The sequence below is a fragment of the Salvia splendens genome, chromosome 14, assembly GCF_004379255.2.
Source record: "Salvia splendens isolate huo1 chromosome 14, SspV2, whole genome shotgun sequence".
Taxonomy (NCBI): Eukaryota; Viridiplantae; Streptophyta; class Magnoliopsida; order Lamiales; family Lamiaceae; genus Salvia; species Salvia splendens.
Window position 1 is genome coordinate 1,475,338 of NC_056045.1, and position 19,201 is coordinate 1,494,538.

At 41.4% G+C, this 19,201-nt stretch overlaps 3 protein-coding genes, 1 non-coding gene and 1 pseudogene across 5 annotated transcripts; 2 read left to right on the forward strand and 3 right to left on the reverse strand.

Annotated features, from left to right (window-relative positions):
* The first annotated feature begins 865 nt into the window (after positions 1-865).
* LOC121765625 lies at positions 866-5,185 on the forward strand (annotated as a pseudogene).
* Positions 2,152-2,224, reverse strand: TRNAR-CCU. Its single transcript has one exon. It is a non-coding gene; the product is annotated as a tRNA-Arg (tRNA).
* A 1,385-nt stretch (positions 5,186-6,570) lies between the features above and the next one.
* On the forward strand, positions 6,571-11,084 carry LOC121764537 (protein WEAK CHLOROPLAST MOVEMENT UNDER BLUE LIGHT 1-like). Of its 2 annotated transcripts, XM_042160546.1 has the most exons (3): positions 6,572-6,956; positions 8,163-8,871; positions 8,949-11,084. In XM_042160546.1, the coding sequence occupies exons 2-3, from the start codon at positions 8,200-8,202 to the stop codon at positions 10,788-10,790; spliced, it is 2,514 nt and encodes an 837-aa protein (XP_042016480.1). In that variant the 5' UTR covers positions 6,572-6,956; positions 8,163-8,199; the 3' UTR covers positions 10,791-11,084. The 2 variants fall into 2 exon arrangements, with proteins under 2 accessions (XP_042016479.1, XP_042016480.1); XM_042160545.1 differs by having other exon boundaries at positions 6,571-8,871.
* A 142-nt stretch (positions 11,085-11,226) lies between these two features.
* LOC121764538 (protein CYPRO4-like) lies at positions 11,227-14,100 on the reverse strand. Its single transcript, XM_042160547.1, has 2 exons — positions 12,379-14,100; positions 11,227-11,688 (listed from the first exon to the last, which is right to left on the reverse strand). The coding sequence occupies exons 1-2, from the start codon at positions 14,011-14,013 to the stop codon at positions 11,398-11,400; spliced, it is 1,926 nt and encodes a 641-aa protein (XP_042016481.1). The 5' UTR covers positions 14,014-14,100; the 3' UTR covers positions 11,227-11,397.
* Positions 14,101-17,574: 3,474 nt separating this feature from the next.
* Positions 17,575-18,699, reverse strand: LOC121765626 (putative inactive disease susceptibility protein LOV1). The gene has a single exon (XM_042161828.1). It carries the CDS (start codon positions 18,697-18,699, stop codon positions 17,575-17,577), a length of 1,125 nt encoding a protein of 374 aa, XP_042017762.1.
* Between the last annotated feature and the right edge of the window lie 502 nt (positions 18,700-19,201).

Consider the following 19,201-nt stretch of genomic DNA (forward strand, 5'->3'; position numbering starts at 1 on the left):
CCATTCCATAGCGCATCGACATTGCGACCGTTCGTTGCTTTATTCCAGCTTTGAATTTCATGTTTCCTCCAGCATCGGTCGACATGATTTCAACAAGAGTACAATATTTCGTCTTGCGATTGTTGGAAATATTGCAGCCTTTTACACGGGTAACCCTTGCTATTACAAAAGAACAAAAAAACTGGAAGGTAAATAAAACAAAGTAGATACAATAAAAGGAACAAGATGCAAACTATTGTCTTCTTCAAGTCGAGTCGAGGTGACCCTCTCTCCGCAAGACGAAATACGCCCCGGCTAGTGCTCACGGATTGGCGTAATGTCCCCAAAGATGAAACGACTTTCCTCCTATCGAGTTGAAGCACCTCAAACTCGTAGGCTCCGGCGAACTTGAATTGAAGGCGAGAACCGAGCAATGCAATGCTCCTAAGATGCGAACTAGAGTGCTTGAGCTATGAGAGAAGAGAGAATGATTGTAGATTGTGTTGTGTGTCTTCCATCTCTCAAAACAAGCCTATTTATAGGCTAGGAGTGGCCACACGAGAGGTCTCGGGTTTAAGGCACCTCATAAACACATGGACGTTGAAAAGCCAAAAGACTTAGGAAATGAAAGGTTTTGAGACCTTTCTAATTTCCCACATGTTACATGTTTTTCCTACAATCCCCCACATTGGTTAGAGCGCTGCAAGCTCAAACCAACACCAGACACAAATGCATGTATTTCCAGACAATTTGCCCTATTATAAAAGACCCTCATTATCTCATCCTTTTCCTCCCAAAAGAAAATAAAACTACCACCCCAACATTTCCCACAAAATCATTGTGTATATTGATTCATATTAACCATCAAAACTGTGTCACATTAACCATGATGTCAACTTCTTCAAAACCTCTAATCATAAGAATCAATCTCTTCTTCATGGCACTCTTCATAGTCGTCTACGCCACCCTTTTCCTCTGCCCCTCCGTATCCGACGACCGCCGCCGCGTCACCTCCTTCGTCCGCTGCTCCCTCCTCGACTGCCACCACAAGGTAAGGTAGTGAGCTAACCTTCACCCTTTTAAGTTTAATTTTTTCGATTTTTTAAATTTATAAAATGAATAAAATACAATTGGGGTACAATTATAAATATAAAAAAAAACACTGTTTACCGAGCACCAAAATAGTCATAGCACTCGGTAACGAGATTACTGATCATGAGATTTACATTTTTTCCGAGCAACGAAAACAATTAAGATTAATTTAATTAACGCTTGAACTTTTTATTATTAGAGCGAAAGCGGGACCATGATGGTTCTAGAAGATTCCGTCGCCGGTAGGAAGGCGAAACCGAGAACGGAGCTGATCAAGAGAGAGATTCCGAGTTTCTTGAGGCATCAGCCGTGGAATGAAGATCGGAATGATTAACATGGAGGATGAAGACGTGTCGGGATGGGGCAGCTCCGGCGACATTATTCCGGTGACGTTCGAGAAGGTTCCGGCGGAGCTCCAGTGGAATTCGATTTTTCCGGAGTGGATCGACGAGGAGGAGGAATATTCCGGCGCGAGGTGCCCGGAGATTCCAATGCCGGATTGGGAGGGGTACGGGTACGTGGACGTGGTGGTGGCGAAGCTGCCGTGCCGGGAGCCGGAGGAAGGGTGTAGCCGGGACGTGTTCCGGCTGCAGGTGCATTTGGCAGCTGCCAACATGGCGGTGAGGCGGGATGGGGGCGGGCGGGGGAAGGTGGTGGTGCTGAGTGAGTGTGCCCCTATGCCGGAGTTTTTCCGGTGCAAGGAGGTGGTGGGGAAGGGCGGTGGCGGTTCTACCGGCCGGAGATGCGGCGGTTGGAGCAAAAGGTTTCTTTGCCGGTTGGCTCTTGCGAATTGGCTATGCCTTTATGGGATAAAGGTATTATATATGATATCGTGTCCGATAGTAGATTCAGAAAATGAAACCCGTATTGATAATCTCGATATCTTTCTCCAATTTAAGTTTATTTGAAAATAAAAGAAATACTAGCATACATTACCGAGAAAAAAGAAGAAAATACTAGCATAGGTAGGGGGTGTTACATTTTAATATCACGTCTAAGCTAATTTGAAAATACAAGAACCCCAAAATATGTATATATGAAAGTTACTGAAATAAATAAATTATAAAAAATACAGTAGATCGCGCCAGGTAGGGGTCGAACCTACGACTTTCTGCTTAGGAAACAGACGCTCTATCCACTGAGCTACAGGCGCATTACGTTAAATCTTGATGTAAATATATATACTTTATTTATCTAGTTAGGGTTAGATGATTGTATTTCACTCTATAAAGTAGGTATGGTTGTTTTCTAATATTGACAAATAAATATTGTTTTCACATGTAAGTGAAAAGGCGATTTTTTAGAAATCAATATGGTTCATGATATGTCTTTGTTATAGTGGCTCAGATACCTAATCTATCGATTGGAGGAAAAACGTTTATCTAACTTGACAGTGAAGTTAATTCTTAATGTATTGTATAAACATCATCACTTACTACATTCCTTCGCTAACATTTGGTCCGACAATAAAAGGATCAATCAACGAAAGATATGATGTTTCAAAAGTCGAAGCCATTACCCTAAAATCGCAAAAAAGAGAAGCTTATGTCACGGTTCTCCACTCCACCAAGTCCTATATTTGTGGGGCTATAACCCTAGCCCAGAGTTTGATCCAGACTCATACTCGTCGTGACCTAATTCTTCTCCTAGACGTATCCATTTCAGAGCCAACCCGGATCACCCTTAAGCGAGCTGACTGGACCCTCCGTTTCATCAAACGAATTCGGAACCCGGGAGCGGAGAAGAATTCGTACAACGAATACAATTACAGCAAGTTCCGGCTATGGCAGCTCACCGATTACGGCAAGGTCATTTTCATCGACGCCGACATTATTCTGTTGCGCAACATCGATATCCTCTTCCACTTCCCTCAGATGTCCGCCACTGGCAACGATGGCCAAATCTTCAATTACAGTATGTCTTTATTTTATTTAATACTCCATCCGTCCACAAAAAAAAAGTCTCATTTATGAACGACACGGATTTTAATGAGAAAATTGGTAAAGTAAGAAAGATATAGAGAAAAAATGGGTAAAGGGTGAGAGAGAGGAGAAAAAGTGGATAAAGTATAAGAAAGAAACTTTCCATTTCTAAAAATGGAACTATTTTTTGTGAATATCTCAAAATTGCAAAATGATACTATTATTTTTTGTGGACGGATGGAGTACAACACACTCTCTCCGTGGGGACGGATGGAATACTATTTTCGTCCACCAAGGTCTTAGTGGGTGCAGACCGAAGTTTAATACTCCCTCCGTCCCACTTAAGATGATATGTTTTCCTTTTTTAATTTATCTCAAATATGATGACACATTTCCTTTTTGAAAATTTTCTCTCTTCAATTAAAACACCAAACCACTTTTTCTCACTTCAATTAAAATATTCATCACTTTTCTCGCTCTATTTTAATACTTATACACACTTTTTCTCTCTTCAATTAAACATATTAACCAATAACTCCTAAAATTTCATGTCAACTAAGAAATGTGCATCTTAGCCGAGACGGAGAGAGTAGTTCGTGGATAAAGAATGTGTCTCACCTAAAATGTAGTGTTAGTAATAGTTAACACAAATGTATTTATGAATGAAGAAAGTTGCATATAACGTGGTAGAAAATGATAAATAGATTGATAGATTGAGAATAATATTGTCCCGTATAAGTAGAAACTTCTAAAATGATACTCTCTTCGTTCCATAATAGATGTCACACTTTTCTTTTTAGTTTGTAACATAAAAGATGTCATATTTCCTTTTTTGAAAAAAGTTCTCTCTCACATTAATATAAATATATTATTTTTTCTTTCCACTCAACACACAAAACATCTCCTAAAATCCCATGTCATTTCCCAAGTGTGTCATCTATTATGGGATGGAGGGAGTACAAGTTTTAATACTCCCTCTGTTCTTAAAAATTTGTCACTTATTTCGATTTTCGTCCGCCCCTAAAAATTTGTCACATTTCACTTTTACCATTATTAGTAGTGAACTTCATATTCCACTAACTCATTCTCACTCACATTTTATTATAAAACTAATACATAAAAGTAGGACCCATATGTCACTAACTTTTCAACCCACTTTCTGTTACATTTTTAAAAACCCGAGCCGGGTCAAATGGTGACAAATTATAATGGACAGATCGATTATAAAATTGGTAAAGTAAAATACAAATAAAAAGAAAAGTGCGTTAGTAGTAAATGAGTCTCATTTTATTAGAGAGAAAGAAAAAAAATTCTATTATTAGAGAACAGATGGAGTATATTTTAAACTCGTTACTATATTTGTAAATTGAAAGAGACAATTTTTTATAGACAGCCTAAAATACAAAAAAAATAAATACGAATAGCCAGAGTTTATCCCTGACAAACGATAAAACTTTATATCAAATTCTAATTTGTTTTGTTGTCCACATGTTTAATTCAAGTAAAATTATATTCAATGTAAAATTATATTTAATGTGACAACCCGAACGAGGGATCATATCTTCGTCTAAATCTTCATGTATTTTACAACACACTAACAACCACATCAACAATATATCATACATCATACATTGTGACTCGAATATTTCGTCGTATAATAATTGCGAACAATGTTAAATTTCTATCATTTTTCCCCGCAGGAATCATGGTGATCGAGCCATCAAAGTCAAACTGCACGTTCCGGACGCTGATGCGCCGCCGCAACGAGATAACCTAGTACAACGACGGCGACCAGGGCTTCCTAAACGAGGTGTTCGTGTGGTGGCACCGCCTCCCCCGCCGCATCTACTTCCTCAAGAACATCCCATCCAACTCCTCCGCCGAAGCCCGGGTCAAGAACCAGCTGTTCGGGTCGGACCCACCGGAGCTCTACTCGATCCACTACCTCGGGGTGAAGCCGTGGATGTGCTACAGGGACTACAACTGCAACTGGGACGTCGCCGACCAGCACGTCTACGCCAGCGACGTCGCCCACCGCCGCTGGTGGAGGGTGCACGACGCCATGCCGTTAGACCTGCAGCGGCCCTGCCGCCTCTCGGGGCGGAGGAAGATCGAGTTGGAGTGGAACAGGAAGGTGGCCGGAGAGTTAGGGTTGGAGGATCAATGTGACTGATCCTAAGAAATTTGTTTGATAGTGAAATACGAGATGTAACATTGTTCGTGTTAGGAATTTGTTTTTTTTTTTCTATTTGTTGATTTTATTTTTTATTTATTTGTGCATGTAAAGTGTAAAGATATGGAGTATAAGAGTTGATGTTATTTTTCATAGGGTTATATAATAGTAGAAAATTTTAATTTTGGAATTTCATACAACATTTTTTTAGTCCCTTCGTCCCATAAAGATTGTCTCACTTTGACTGGGCACGGGTTTTATAAAATGTAATGAAAAATGAGTTTAAAAAGTTAGTGGAATGTGAGTCCTACTTTTATATATTAGTTTTATTATAAAATGTGAATAGGAATGAGTTAGTGGAATATGAGGTCCACTACCAAAAATGGTAAAAAGTGAAATGAGACAAATTTTGTGAAACGGACGGAAATAGAAAAATGAGGCAATATTTGTAGGACGAGGGTATATCGTTGTAATGATATTGGTTTTTGCATAACTACTGGTATAAAATATTAAAAATTCGACGATATTATATTGTTGGTTTTTATGTATGGTCCAAAATATTTGCAAGTTGGTCCTTATATATCTTAAACTACTACAGTACATGTTTGTAAATTATTATGCTATAAGAATTATCAAGATTTTATTTGGGGTATTTACATATATAAGTAATAAAAAAATTTATGATAATGTGAAATACTAAATGATAATGAAAATTGAAACCTCAATGCCATTTCTAGACAATTAATTAATTAGGTGCACCTAACAACGAAATTTTTGTTGATTTTCATCAAGGATTCTTCGTTGACTATAAGTCTATATAACACAAGGTTATTAAATTCTTTACCCTTTTAGGATAGGGATATAAACAAATTAAATAGAGTTGAACATATTAATTACCGTATACTCTTGATTTAGCTTTCCCATAATCAATTGAACCAATCTTCCTTTTCATCACAATTTAACTAAAGAAATAAATAAAAGTAACTAGTACTAGTACTAGTACTACTAAAGAAATTCAATGTCACTCAAGAATATTGATATTACAAGCAAAAAGGAGGAGTACTATATTTGCAATAAACTATAAGTACGAATTGGAAATTAATTATTCAAAACCAAAAAAAAATATTGATATTAAAAGCAAAAAAGGAGTACTATATTTGCAATAAACTATAAGTACGAATTGGAAATTAATTATTCAAAACCAAAAATTAAAGTTTTAGTTTAGACATTAATACACCTCAGCCGCCCACCAAATACAGCATTAATTAAACACAAATTGAATTTTAAAAATGCAAAAGTGATGAAATAAAGGGCCCTTCTAATGGTCGGCTGCTTTAACTTTATCATTACATTAAGTAATTATTCAATCTCAAAATATTAATAAAAATAGACAAAAAGTTAAATGTTTTCTCGTCATTCAATCAATCAAAGACTTTTCTTGCTTCTCATGCAAACCACAAATTACTTGAAAAATAAAATATCTATTAGTATTTCTAATTTCCACAAAATGGGCCTATCGTTTAGCGAATTATGGATGGATCTCCTTCGTCTCTGACTATTTGCAGAAGCAGGATCCATACACGTGTTCATACTCACACCTATATGCTTATTTTCTTGATAAAAATTTGATCTTGGTGGGTTATTTTTGGGGGTTGAGTGATTTTAGGAGGGGTTGTAATAATTTGGAGGCTAGAAATGAGTGTAATTTCCTTTTTTCGAGTAATATTTTTGAAATAATTCATAGCTTCAGCGTTTGACCTTTTGTCTCTTGTGGTTTCTGGTGATTCTTGGTACCCTCTCTCTCTCTCTCTAGATTTTGCTTGTTTCGTTTATGTGATGATTGTGATGCTATTTGGTTTATCTGTTGTGAGTGTTTTGGATAAATTGGGTTTGGATTTTTGATGTTTTTATATTGTTATGGAATTTAGAGGTTATGGGTTGAGTTTTTTGGTTGGATTAATGGTGTTTGCAGTTTTGGGTTTGAAATTATTCAGTTGAATGGATTGATTATTGACGGGATTTTGGATTATGCATTTGCTGGTTTTGAATTAGGATTATGGTGCTTTTTGAGAAAGGAGTTAATGTTTCTGAGTTTTCATAATTATTAGTATTAGCTTCATTTGATTGTAGATATTGGGATTTTGATTTGTGAAGTTTCTAGTTTTGGGGGAACATGATTTATTAAGGGGCATTTTGCTATGGCAACTTGAAAAAGTCGTAGCGGATCCATAACATAATTTTTGGGCGGATCCGTTATGTGGAAATGGTTTGTAGCGTGAAGTGAACAAACGAGTAAGCAACAAGTTTTCATACTTGCCCCTGCTTTAGTCTTTTGGCACCAATTCAAGCTGATATTATCATACTGTTGCTTCGTTCTTGGCACGAGCATGGAACGAAGCATTGTAGAATTCTTGTTGGGGTGTGGAGGCGCGTTGGTTGGGACTCTTTAGCTGGATAATTTTTAGATGATTATAGACATCGCGGTGTTAAGTTGGGTCAATAAAGCAATTTTTTTCTTGTTCTAGAAACTTATAGATTGATGACGAAGTTAGGTATTTCTTTCTCGAACAGCCGCAATGTCCAACGCGTAGATGGTGTTCTTGCAATGATACAAGCTGCATTTTATTGTTTATGGATTAAGAAATTACAGGATCATTTTCAATCTTGATGTTAGTTCCAAAGGAAAAACCAAAACAAGTTTATCTTCAATCCTATGTATGTTCTTTTTGTTTTCAAATGTCCATTGCTTTCGTTTGGATGTTGTTTATTGTCTATTTCTTTGTTGTTTTAGTTTGTCGAGTTCTTGATGAACTAATAATGTAGATATCAAAGACGGCCGAGGTCATGAAATGGCGATTTCGTATCATGAAATGACTTAATGCATCGTTTACTATGTTTGTTCATCTCGTATTCCCTTGCTGTTGTATAGATATGGCGATTATTGATATTGAAACCATCGCTCTTTGCCTAACACTCACCGGCTCCGTGGATTGCAGGTGCTCGGACGAGGAAGGACCCTACCATTGCAGGAGAATGGAGGGCGCAAAAGTTTTGGTCGAGGGCCCACCTCCTGCGCCAGGAACTTCACCTCTGAAGGGGGACGCAGAAACCACGAGCGTTTCGCCGTTGGCTTCTAGAGAGGATTTGGCCGAAAATTCTCCTGACGCGGGTGGGGAAACGGGAGTGGCAGAAAATGGGTCTGCCACGCCTGCAGACGCCCAAGACGCCACTCGCTCAGTCGAGGAGGAGACGAATAAAGAACTTGCAGAAGTAATCATCCCTCAAGATAACAATAGCGCCATCGCGCACGAGAACAAAGAACCAGTCGAAGCATCTGTTCAACCGAGCACATCAGAAGGCGAGCCGTCAGTTGCATCAGCCGACCTCAGGAATATTGCGACTCCGTCACTGGTGGATGAGCATATACCGACAACTCCTTCATCACCTCAAGTGAATAACAATCCCACTTTCCGGCTGCCGAAAATAGCAATAAAATCTAACAAGACCGAGAAATTCCATGACCAACCCGAGACACCTAGAACTCCTAGAACTCCTAGGACTCCTATGACGCCTAGAACACCAAATAGCATCGACTTCAGTCGAGGTCAAGTTGATACGGCAGCGCCTTTCGAATCTGTGAAGGCTGCTGTTTCGAAGTTTGGTGGGATCGTGGACTGGAAAGCCCACCGTGTTCAGACCGTCGAGGTATGGTCTTATTCCTGTTATCTCTTCTCGTCCCTCTCGAATTTCGTATGAACCTTGCTGACTTCTTATCCGTGCAGAGGCGAAAAACCATAGAAGAAGAACTCGAGAAAGCTCAAGTGGAGATACCGTTATATAAGAAGCAATCCGAGGATGCTGAAGAGGCCAAACTCGCAGTTCTGAAAGAGCTAGGCAGCACTAAGAGACTTATCGAAGAGCTGAAGCTCAATCTCGAACGAGCACAGACAGAAGAGAAACAGGCGAAGCAGGATTCCGAGCTTGCAAAGCTTAGGGTCGAAGAGCTGGAGCAAGGGATTGCCGATGAATCCAGCTTTGCAGCCAAGGCGCAGCTTGAGGTTGCCCGAGCAAGGCATGTGGCCGCCGTTGCAGAAGTCAAGACCGTTCGAGAAGAGCTGGAACAGCTCAGGCGGGACTATAATGTGTTGGAAGCCGAGAAAGATGCATATGTGAAGAAGGCGGAAGAAGCTATTTCCAAGTCGAAAGAGATTGAGAAGTCCGTAGAGGATTTGACAATTGAGCTTATCACTGCGAAAGAGTCGTTGGAATCTGCACACGCTGCGCATCTGGAGGCGGAGGAGCACCGAATCGGAGCAGTTATGGCGAAAGAACAGGACATGCTCAACTGGGAGAAGGAGATCAAGCAAGCTGAGGATGATCTCGTGAAGATGAAAGAGCAGGCTTCGTTGTCGAAGGATATGCAGTCGAAGTTGGATACTGCAACTGCGTTGCTGAGAGATTTGAAGGCTGAATTAGCAACGTACCTCGAATCAGAACCGCAGGGGGAACCAGCCGGACACTTTGAAGATGTGCTCAACGAAACGGATAAAGCAAACCGTGGTCAAATCGAAGCAGCTATTTCCGCGGCTAAGAAGGAACTCGAAGAAGTGAAGCTCAATTTCGAGAAAACGAACAACGAAGTTACCATCTTGAAGGTGGCTGCGGCATCGTTGCAGTCAGAGCTCGAAAAGGAGAAGGCGGAACTGACTACCATTCAGCAAAGGGAGGGAATGGCGTCGATCGCAGTTGCGTCTCTAGAAGCTGAGCTGAACCGGACGAAATCCGAAATCGCGCTGATTCAGCTCAGGGAGAAAGAAGACAGAGAGAGAATGGTTGAGCTTCCAAAGATGCTACAAAAGGCAGCACAAGAGGCTGATCAAGCAAAGACCCTCGCCCAGGCCGCTCGCAACAAGCTCAGAAAGGCGAAGGAGGCAGCGGAAAAGGCAAAGGCGGGTGCCGGCACCATGGAGAGCAGATTACGTGCGGCTCAGAAGGAAATCGAAGCGGCTAGAGCTTCCGAGAAGTTGGCACTCGCAGCTATCAAAGCATTGATGGAGAGCGAGTCTACTCAAAGCAACAACGAGGAGGATTCGCCAACCGGAGTAACACTCTCATTGGAAGAATACTATGAGCTCAGCAAGAAGGCCCACGAGGCCGAGGAGGAGGCGAGCGAGCGCGTCGCTGCTGCTCTTGCAGAGATCGAGGTAGCCAAGGAGTCCGAGATGAACACCTTAAAGAAGCTGGAAGAAACCAACCGCGAAATGGCCGAGCGGAAGAGCGCCTTGGAGAACGCTCTGCAGAAGGCCGAGAAGGCCAAAGAAGGGAAGCTAGGCATCGAGCAAGAGCTGCGTAAGTGGAGGGCCGAGCATGAGCAGAGACGGAAAGCCGGAGATTCGGCTGCGAGCCCGGCCCAGAGGCTAGACGCCAAGAGCCACGTCAGCACATTCAAATCCGCGCCACTCCGTCAGGTGTCGAGCCCCGGCTCATTCACGAGCAACACGGGAACGGATACGTCTCCGGACGTCAAGCCAGCGAAGAAGAAGAAGAGATCATTCTTCCCAAGAATATTCATGTTCTTGGGCAAGAAGAAGTCGTCCAAATCGTCGCAGACGCCGCCACCGTGATCGCGTCTCCCCCGTGTCGGAAACGCCTTCCATGTAAGTGAGTTTTCTCCTTCGGAAACACCTTCAAATCTGTTGTCCATTCTTGACAAACGTCTATATTTGTATAGGAGTATTGTTTTGTGTACAATAGGTTGCTCAGATCATAAATTTCTTTTTTTTTTTTATTTTTTCTAATACTTGGTTGGGTTATACAGTTTGTAATCTTAGCTTGGTGTGGCTATGAGGCATTGGATTCTGTAACGAAACTTTTCTTCTTTTTTCATTCATTAATATTTAAAGTTTTGTTTCTATACTTGATTTTGAGAGCAGGTCCTGAGCTCGAACCACCACGATCACCCGGTGGTGGCTCGGGGCGGAACCGAACCCTTTATCGCGAGCCAGCCACTATTCGATCTGGTGAAGAGAGCCATCTCTGCTTTTTAGCTAACACAAGGCATTTTCATTGAACAAGAGAGTAAGATTGCTAGAAGCAACCAAGTACAGCAAATTTTTGTCTTGAGAATCTTCCAATACAAGAACAGATTAAGGTCAATATTTTCTAAATTGACCTCACACATGAAGATTCCCTACAAAGAACAGATAAGCTTGACCTGTTACAGATTGAACTTCACAGCTCCAGACGTCGGCTGGAGATGCTGAAGGAGCTGACTCTCATGGGGGTTGCCACCACAAGCGGTGCCTCAGGCGAGTCGCTGACTGCGTATTTGTCGTGCATGAAGCGACTGTCGACAATAGAGTCATCTTTCAGGACGATCTTGTAGCAGTAGCAGCTTTTCAGGCCGATTTGGTTTTGATAGCAATGATGAGATCCATCCTTCACCTGTTGGAAATTCCATATGACACTAAACTTGCCCACGGTGGCAACCAAGTGGCGCTCCTGCTTCCCTTCCTCCGTGACCTGAGCAATTGGACGACATTTTGAACATCAGTTGCAGTATATGATCTCATGACAACCCACAAGGTTAGATGCACAGCATGAAGATTAATTTACAGCCATCATCATAAAAGCAAATAAGAGAATTAAGAATGCATAGTTTAATCAGCCATCATCAAAACTCATCAAGATTCATTTCATAAAGAGCCAACACCATCAACCTAAACTCACAACTGCTGTATCTTGGCCATTATCAGCATACCAATCACTACAAAGATTTTAGTAGATGTATACCTCATAACAAGAAAGAAAGCTAGAAGCATACCAATCATTACAAAGCTACACATGAGTAGAAAAAAAGACATAGGTACCATTTCAAATCAAGCATTTCATCTCTGGTAGTAACAAGATAGATAAAAGGTGAATTGTTCAAAATTTTCCCAGAAGGGCAAGCTTACAAAGATCATAATCATGCAAAGCTAAACATGAGTAGAAAACATTGTATAAACACAGCATGTGTCCACATAACACATTTCAGAAAGTTAGGAGAACAGGCTTCTCTAAGTAAGTCACAACTCAGAGAACAGGGAAGAAATGAAACCAATCACAGTAAAAATCACAATCTTATTAAAGGAGAACGAATAAGATCAACAATAAATGTTACAACCAAACCAACCACAACAACAACACGAGTAAATGAGCATGCTTACTTACCCAAGAGAACTGAGCATTCTGGAATTTGCTTGCTCCAGCCATGTGCGAATCCACAGGATTCAGCTTCAACAACCTCGGAGCTGAAATCTTATTCCCCATTCGTCCAGCAAAACCCGTCTTGGTCTTACCATCTTTATCTGTGAACAGACTGCATATGAGAACCAAGTAAGTATCAGTGGTTCCCAAAATCCACTTCCCATCAAAGGTAACATCAACATGAGTGATAGGCGAGCCGAGGCCAGGAAACGCAGTCTTGGCCTGCCTCATAGAACTGATGGAATACAGCCTAATCTTCCCATCAAGTGATCCAACCACAATAGATCCATCGCCAGTTGTTGCAAAGCATTGAAAGTTGGTCCCCCTCGAAAACTGATGCCCCTGAGTCCAATTCAACACATGCATGTTCTCATTCACGATATCTTGGACCATCCCCCTCCTATCACGCATATCCCAACGGCACAGCCTATTGTCATCCAGTCCCAAGAAAGTCGACCCTGAAGGATCCATCTGAGCCCCCTTGTTATCATTAGTGATATCTCTCATCGAAATGTCAGCTCCGTCCTTTTCAAACTTCCACTCGCTCACAATTCTCCCAGTTTCAATATCGAGCTGATGCAGGCCCTTCGAATGTGGCTTAGCTTCATTCATAGGGCTCATGAGAAGCATATTTGTCTCAGCTCTCATGAGCAGAGCCTTCCTCGGAGTCGCATTAGCACCTTTCCTCTGGCTCAATTTACCCTCTTCGAAATTCACATACATCCCCTTCCCTTGAATCCCATGACTGTAATTCCTAACAACCTGAATCCCAGAATCGCTGACTAAGAAACTGTTGTCTAAAGCCCCCAAAGCCAAGCTCTGAATAGCACCCCCATTCGCAGCAGCCTCCTCGAACTCCTCAGTCAAATCATTGCCTCGTCTCCTAGAAGTTTTTGTCGGAGGAGTCTTCATATCCGCATCATCCCACATCGAATCGTCGGCCACCTCAGGGTTCGCCCATCCGATGAAATCCTTCCCGTACACCTTCAGCTTATTAGCATCATTAGCTTCATATCCATAAGTATTCTCAAACAAGCAATCCTGATACCTCTTAGTGAAACGATCCCACTCTTCCGCGCTGAAAAACCTAATCGCCCAAACACCATTCGCAACGAAATCCATGCGCCTCTGTTCCTTAAACGCCTTCAATTGCAAATTCTCATCAACCCTAGCTCTCACCTTCGACCCAATTCTCAATAGCCAGCACGAATTCGGGTCGGATCCTCCTTCATCGTCGTCTTCCTCGTCGCCATTCGGTGCCCCGCGCACAAAGGAGTAGGAGATTACCTTCTCGGATACCAGCCATTTCGATTTCTCCGTGGGGCCGCCGACGTGGAGGTAGAGCTTCACCGCATTCTTCACATTCGGAGCGGTGGAGCTGTTGTTTTTGTTGCTATTGTATTTGATTTTGAGCTCTTTGAGGCGAGATTCGATTTCGTCGATCGAGGACGGCGTTTTAGGGTCGTCGCGCTTCCGATCGGAGGGCTGCGACGCCGGAGTGTCATAGGATTCTTCGGAATCGGATTCGTGGTCTGTAGTGTCCTCGCATTCGGATTCGGAGTCGGAGAGATCCACATCTCTGCTGGCGTTGGCGCCCATTGCAACGGCGTTGAGAGTGAGAGCGAAGCGGGAGTTGAGAAGTTTGAATTTGGAGGTTTCGTAATTTTAGGGTTATAGTTTATGCTTTTATTCGTGTAAATTCGAAATGTATGTTTTGTTCCACTGCTTAATAAAGTTGAAATACTAAAATTTGTTTCTCTTTGTTTTTTTAACTTGGAGTTCTCATTATAGATTTTTTTTATATATCGCTTCTTAATGTTGCACATATGTATTATCCACAACAAGAATATTACTCATCCTAATCCTAGAAATGGCGTAAGGCATAATATCAACAAGTCTATACAAAAAACTTCTTTTTCAGTAAAAGTAAGAAATGATTTTTCTAGAACTTTATATTTAAAAAAAATGAAAAGTCAAAAAGAGACAGACTCGAGCCTCGAACTAAACCCAATATATTTTTCAAGTTGATCTAGAGCCCAGCTCCGATCGAAGTGGTAAACACATTCGAGGTCGAGCCTAAACAAATCTATTTGCGAACAAGTTTCATGAGTTTATGAAAAATAAAATAGAATTTTCAGTTCTAATAATTTAGAGCATTGACATTTATCAACATTAATTTGACCCATATACGCTTATTAACGATGATCATAGGTGGTGCCGTTCGGTATGTTAGACAAGATTAAATAGAAATACAAAATGTATTAAACCAATGAACTTTATCTTGTAGGAGTATTAAATTAGTTAAACAGGTGGGGGGATGAATGATCATGAGACATAACAAGCAAAAGTGGAAAGCCAACGGATCCATAGCCGATAGTGTCTGATAGTGTTTGATAAGAGCCCAAATCTGAGTATTTCTTGATGTTCAGTGTACATGTTTTTACACTGGCGGGCCCTCGATATGCAACATGGCCCGCACTATTCACAGTAATTGACCTAGATTTAAATCATCCAAAAAGGGTGGTATTTATTTCTGACTACTCCAGAATAGGTTGTTTATTGACTACTTTAACCCCACCAAATTTGATTTCCAAGATTCTAACAAATATGTAAGGGGCTATTTGGTCATATCACATATTTGAAGAGGCGCATGTTTTTTAAACAACTCTCTATTTCATGTTTACTAAACATACATACTAAATTCTGTAATGGTGGAGCCCACCATCTAATTCTGTCACATATTTATTTCTTGCCATTAACAATTAGGTGAGAGTGAACACGTCCTAAGTATCTTTTGAGCCAAGCCTAAGAAACATATTATTGAGCATTTGACGAGCCGAGCCAAGTGAGGAATCGAGCTCGAGCCTTCGACCGAAACCCTGAGCCTCTGCCCTCTTGAAACCTTAACAAGTTGAGCTCGAGCCTGCCAATATTCGACATGGCTTGCCTCATTTACAACCTTCATTGGAAATAACATAACCTTCATTTGTTTCATGCAATAACAACAGGCCGCAATAACATCTACAATACCTAGGAGACAAGCAGACATTCGTTACTCAAATCACTTTTGAACCAGAGTGAATACATAATCAGTTTAGTCACACGCGAGCAGATGGAAGAAGACTAAAGCGTATATAATCCAAACACGAGACGAGACCATAGCAAGGCATGCTAAAAGATGGCAAAGTGAAGCTTCATTCAGCTGAAAAGATAAACGGCCTTGCTTTGATTAAGGTTCGCACACCCTTACCACACTTTCGACCGAATCATTAAACCGCAAAACAGTTGCAGAAAATAGAGAGGTGAAGAGAATGAGCCGAGAGCTTCTACAGCATGCAAACCAACACACAAGGAAACATGTATTGGCAGTGAAAATGCAGGTAATGTTTTCACACAAATCCAAACCAGATTAGCTTACAAGCATAATTTTCCTAATCTTCAACAGAATCCCAACAAATCCAATCCAGAAGTAGGAAGGCTAACCTGTTATCCAAGTTGAGCCTCCAGCTCCGACTTCTCATCTCAAGAAAGAAAAGGCACAACGGACTTTAAAGAGAGATTCCGGTTTTAATTCCGTGGCAGAAATGGCAGCTAAGGGATTGCACTCAATTAATTCAATCGCAGTTGGGATCATTGAGGGATCACGTGTCCAATCGAAATGTTGTAATTTGTAGCAATGTCGTATGCTTAGGAGGTCAAGCCTTGGGAGGCTTCCATGGTGAGCTCTCCATCGCACCAGATCAGTGTCCGTAATTACAACTTTCTCAAGTTTCAGAAAACTCCATGGTTCTATGTCCCACTCTGGGCCTCGAAAGGCATAGTGTTGTAACTCGAGGTCTATAAGATTTGGTAGCAGCGAGCCAATGTCATTCATGTGCTTCCATGGACACCCTAAGCCACCCAATGCCAGCCTTGTCAAACTTGATGAGAACATCGAAAGAGGACACATAAACTCATACTTCATCTCGGGGTTCATTACAATACATGAAAATGTGGTCAAATTATGGAGTTCTTCTAAGATATAAACCAAGCCACTCAATGGGTTGCTACCATCCTCGTCATCATAGGGTTTCAACTCCACCCAAATTAGTAAGGACTTTAAATTAGGGATTCTTTTGAGAATTTCTCTAGTACAACTCTTTACACTCACACCAAGAAGACTAGAGAGTTTGTCCAAAGTAGCATCAGAATCTGAGGCAGGTAGGTCTCTTCCCAACACCTTATCTGAGGCTGGTAGGTCTCTTCCCAACACCTTAGTATGTTGTAGTTCTTGCATGTCCCATATTTCCACAGGCATATTTGAATGTGCTTCACGCTTTTTAATGTACATATGTGGATACACAATCAAAGTCTAAAGGTGAAAAAGGTCGGATATGGAGACAGGAAGCTCGTTGTTGCAAGTTAGGGCAAGGTACTTTAGATAAACTAGTTTCAAAATTTCAAGTGGGACATGGTAAAATCTGACTTTACTAGCATCTAGTACCCTGAGCAACTTGAAATCCATGGCATGTATTGGCACCGGATATTGGTGGTCAGGACAAAAACAAAGGAGATAACGGACAATGGATGCGCAATCCCTTTTTATTGAATCACACACTTGTTCGAAGGCAAATAAAATGTTGCAATGGACACACAACTGGCGTTGATCTCTTATATCCTCATCGCAACTTTGTAAAACATGCAGAAATTTGATATTACTAGCTTCTTTCTTACAGAAGTGCTGCCAGCAAGAATGCACGCGAAACACATTCGTTGAAAACCAAGATTTTTCATTTGACTGGAGTATAACAAGATGATACCAGCAAGCAAGTTTTCATGAGCAGTCGATTATAACATCTTTCAATGTTTGTTTTGCATTCGTTTCCATAAACTCCTCGGCACTCAACCGTTCGAAGAGGTTGTTTAGTTCAATATCACAATATGGAGGGAAAATTCCTAAATAGAGAAAAAACATTTTTAATTGTTGAGGTAAGTAGTCATAGCTTGGAAAAAGTATATCTGAGATTTGATTATATGCATCCACGAAGACTGAACAATGCTGTTTTTGGGCTACCTCAGTCCAGTATTCTGAGGTCATGTCTTCTTTGGATAAGAGCTCTGCAACTGTGACTATCATTAGCGGAAGACCTTCACATTTTTTGGCAATCTTCTATCCCAATTTCACAAGGTGAGGAGGAAACCCTCTTCACCAAACAACTTTGCACCAAGTAATTTCTTACTTTCTTCTTCGTTCAACAAGCGTACTACTTGAACTGGAGATGCTTTAATTCGTAGCCTACTTGTAAGCAAGATTCGGACATTCTCTTTTGGCAAGCGTAACATTAGTCGTGTGTCCCACTCCCACACATCATCCAACACGATGAGACAATTCTTATCGTTCAATCTCTCTTCCAAGAGTGCGACTAATTTCTCATCACCCTCATCATGCCTTTGGGTAAGCATTTGGTAGCGAGTGTTGGTATCCACTTGAGCTAGAATGCATTGCAATGTTTCACTGAATTCACATTTTCTGCCCACTTTGACCCATGCTCGAAGCTCAAAATGTCTCTTAATCAGTGGATCCTCGAATACCTTCTTAGCAAAAGCGGTCTTTCCAACTCCTGCCATCCCACTAACTAGTAACCAATTTCTTTCATCTTCTGGAAGAAGAGAATCCCTGGTTTCTTCAAATTCATCAAATAATCCAACCATATTTGAATTAATTCCACCAAAATCAATTCTTGAGGAAATAGGTTCGCCTTCTTCTTCCGGCATATTCAGCAGTTCAACGTCGTACTCCACCTCCATCGCACTCACCCTCTCGAGTAAGTAATCAACACAGTGTTGCAGACTCTGCAAGTCTACGAAGAAAGGCAATTGTTCTCTCTTGAAAGACGAGTGATCTGTTTCATCTCCGGACGAACTTTTGAAAAACAAGTGATCTCTCTCATCTCCTGATGAGCTTTCGAGCTGTGGACGTATCTGATCGAAGGACAAGCAATCTCTCTCATCTCCTAATGAGCTTTCGATTTTCGGAAGAATCTGATCGAAGGACAATTGATCTTTCTCATCTCCTGATGAGCTCTGGAGTTGCAGATCTACAGAGAAAGACAAGTGATCTCTCTCACCTCGGGATGATGAGCTTTCGAGCTGTGGAAGAATCTGTTCATACACATGAGACTCTAGTAAATCTTCGAATTCCAATATGGCCTCTTTGATTCGTTCATCCAAATCATTCACCTTCGTCCCGATCTTGCTGCAGCCGGTCTTGTCCAATTTTAGCAGATTTCTCTGCAAGCGGACCATGGTGTTGTAGACCGGTAGTATGATTTGTGGAGAGCGAGATACCAGCGAAATGCGGGACGAATCTAGAAAACGCAGAATCGTATTCTTTAGAGAGCTCACCGTAAGCCGCCATCACTTGATTGAAATGTGAATGATCAACGCAAAGAAAGCTGCAAGTGTTGGTGGTGGTGAAGAGGGAGTCAACCTCCGTATCTTTTCTTTGTTGATTTTTTGCCGGGATCGCAAAAGAGAGTCAACCCCGGCCCCTAACCACCGTTTGCGTTCGCGTGTGTGTTTTCCCCGACATACCGTTCGCGTTTGTGTTTTCCCCGACATACCATTCGCATTAGTGCCGAGTTGAACACAACAAACAAAGTCCTTGTCGAGACCTGTGCCGACCAGGTGGCCCTGACGATAACTACACCAGATCCCGCAACCGTAGGATAGCTGTCATGCACGTTCTGCCAGCCGACCACAACGCTCGAATCCATGTTGATCCTCCCCGTTTCAACAGTGTGGATCC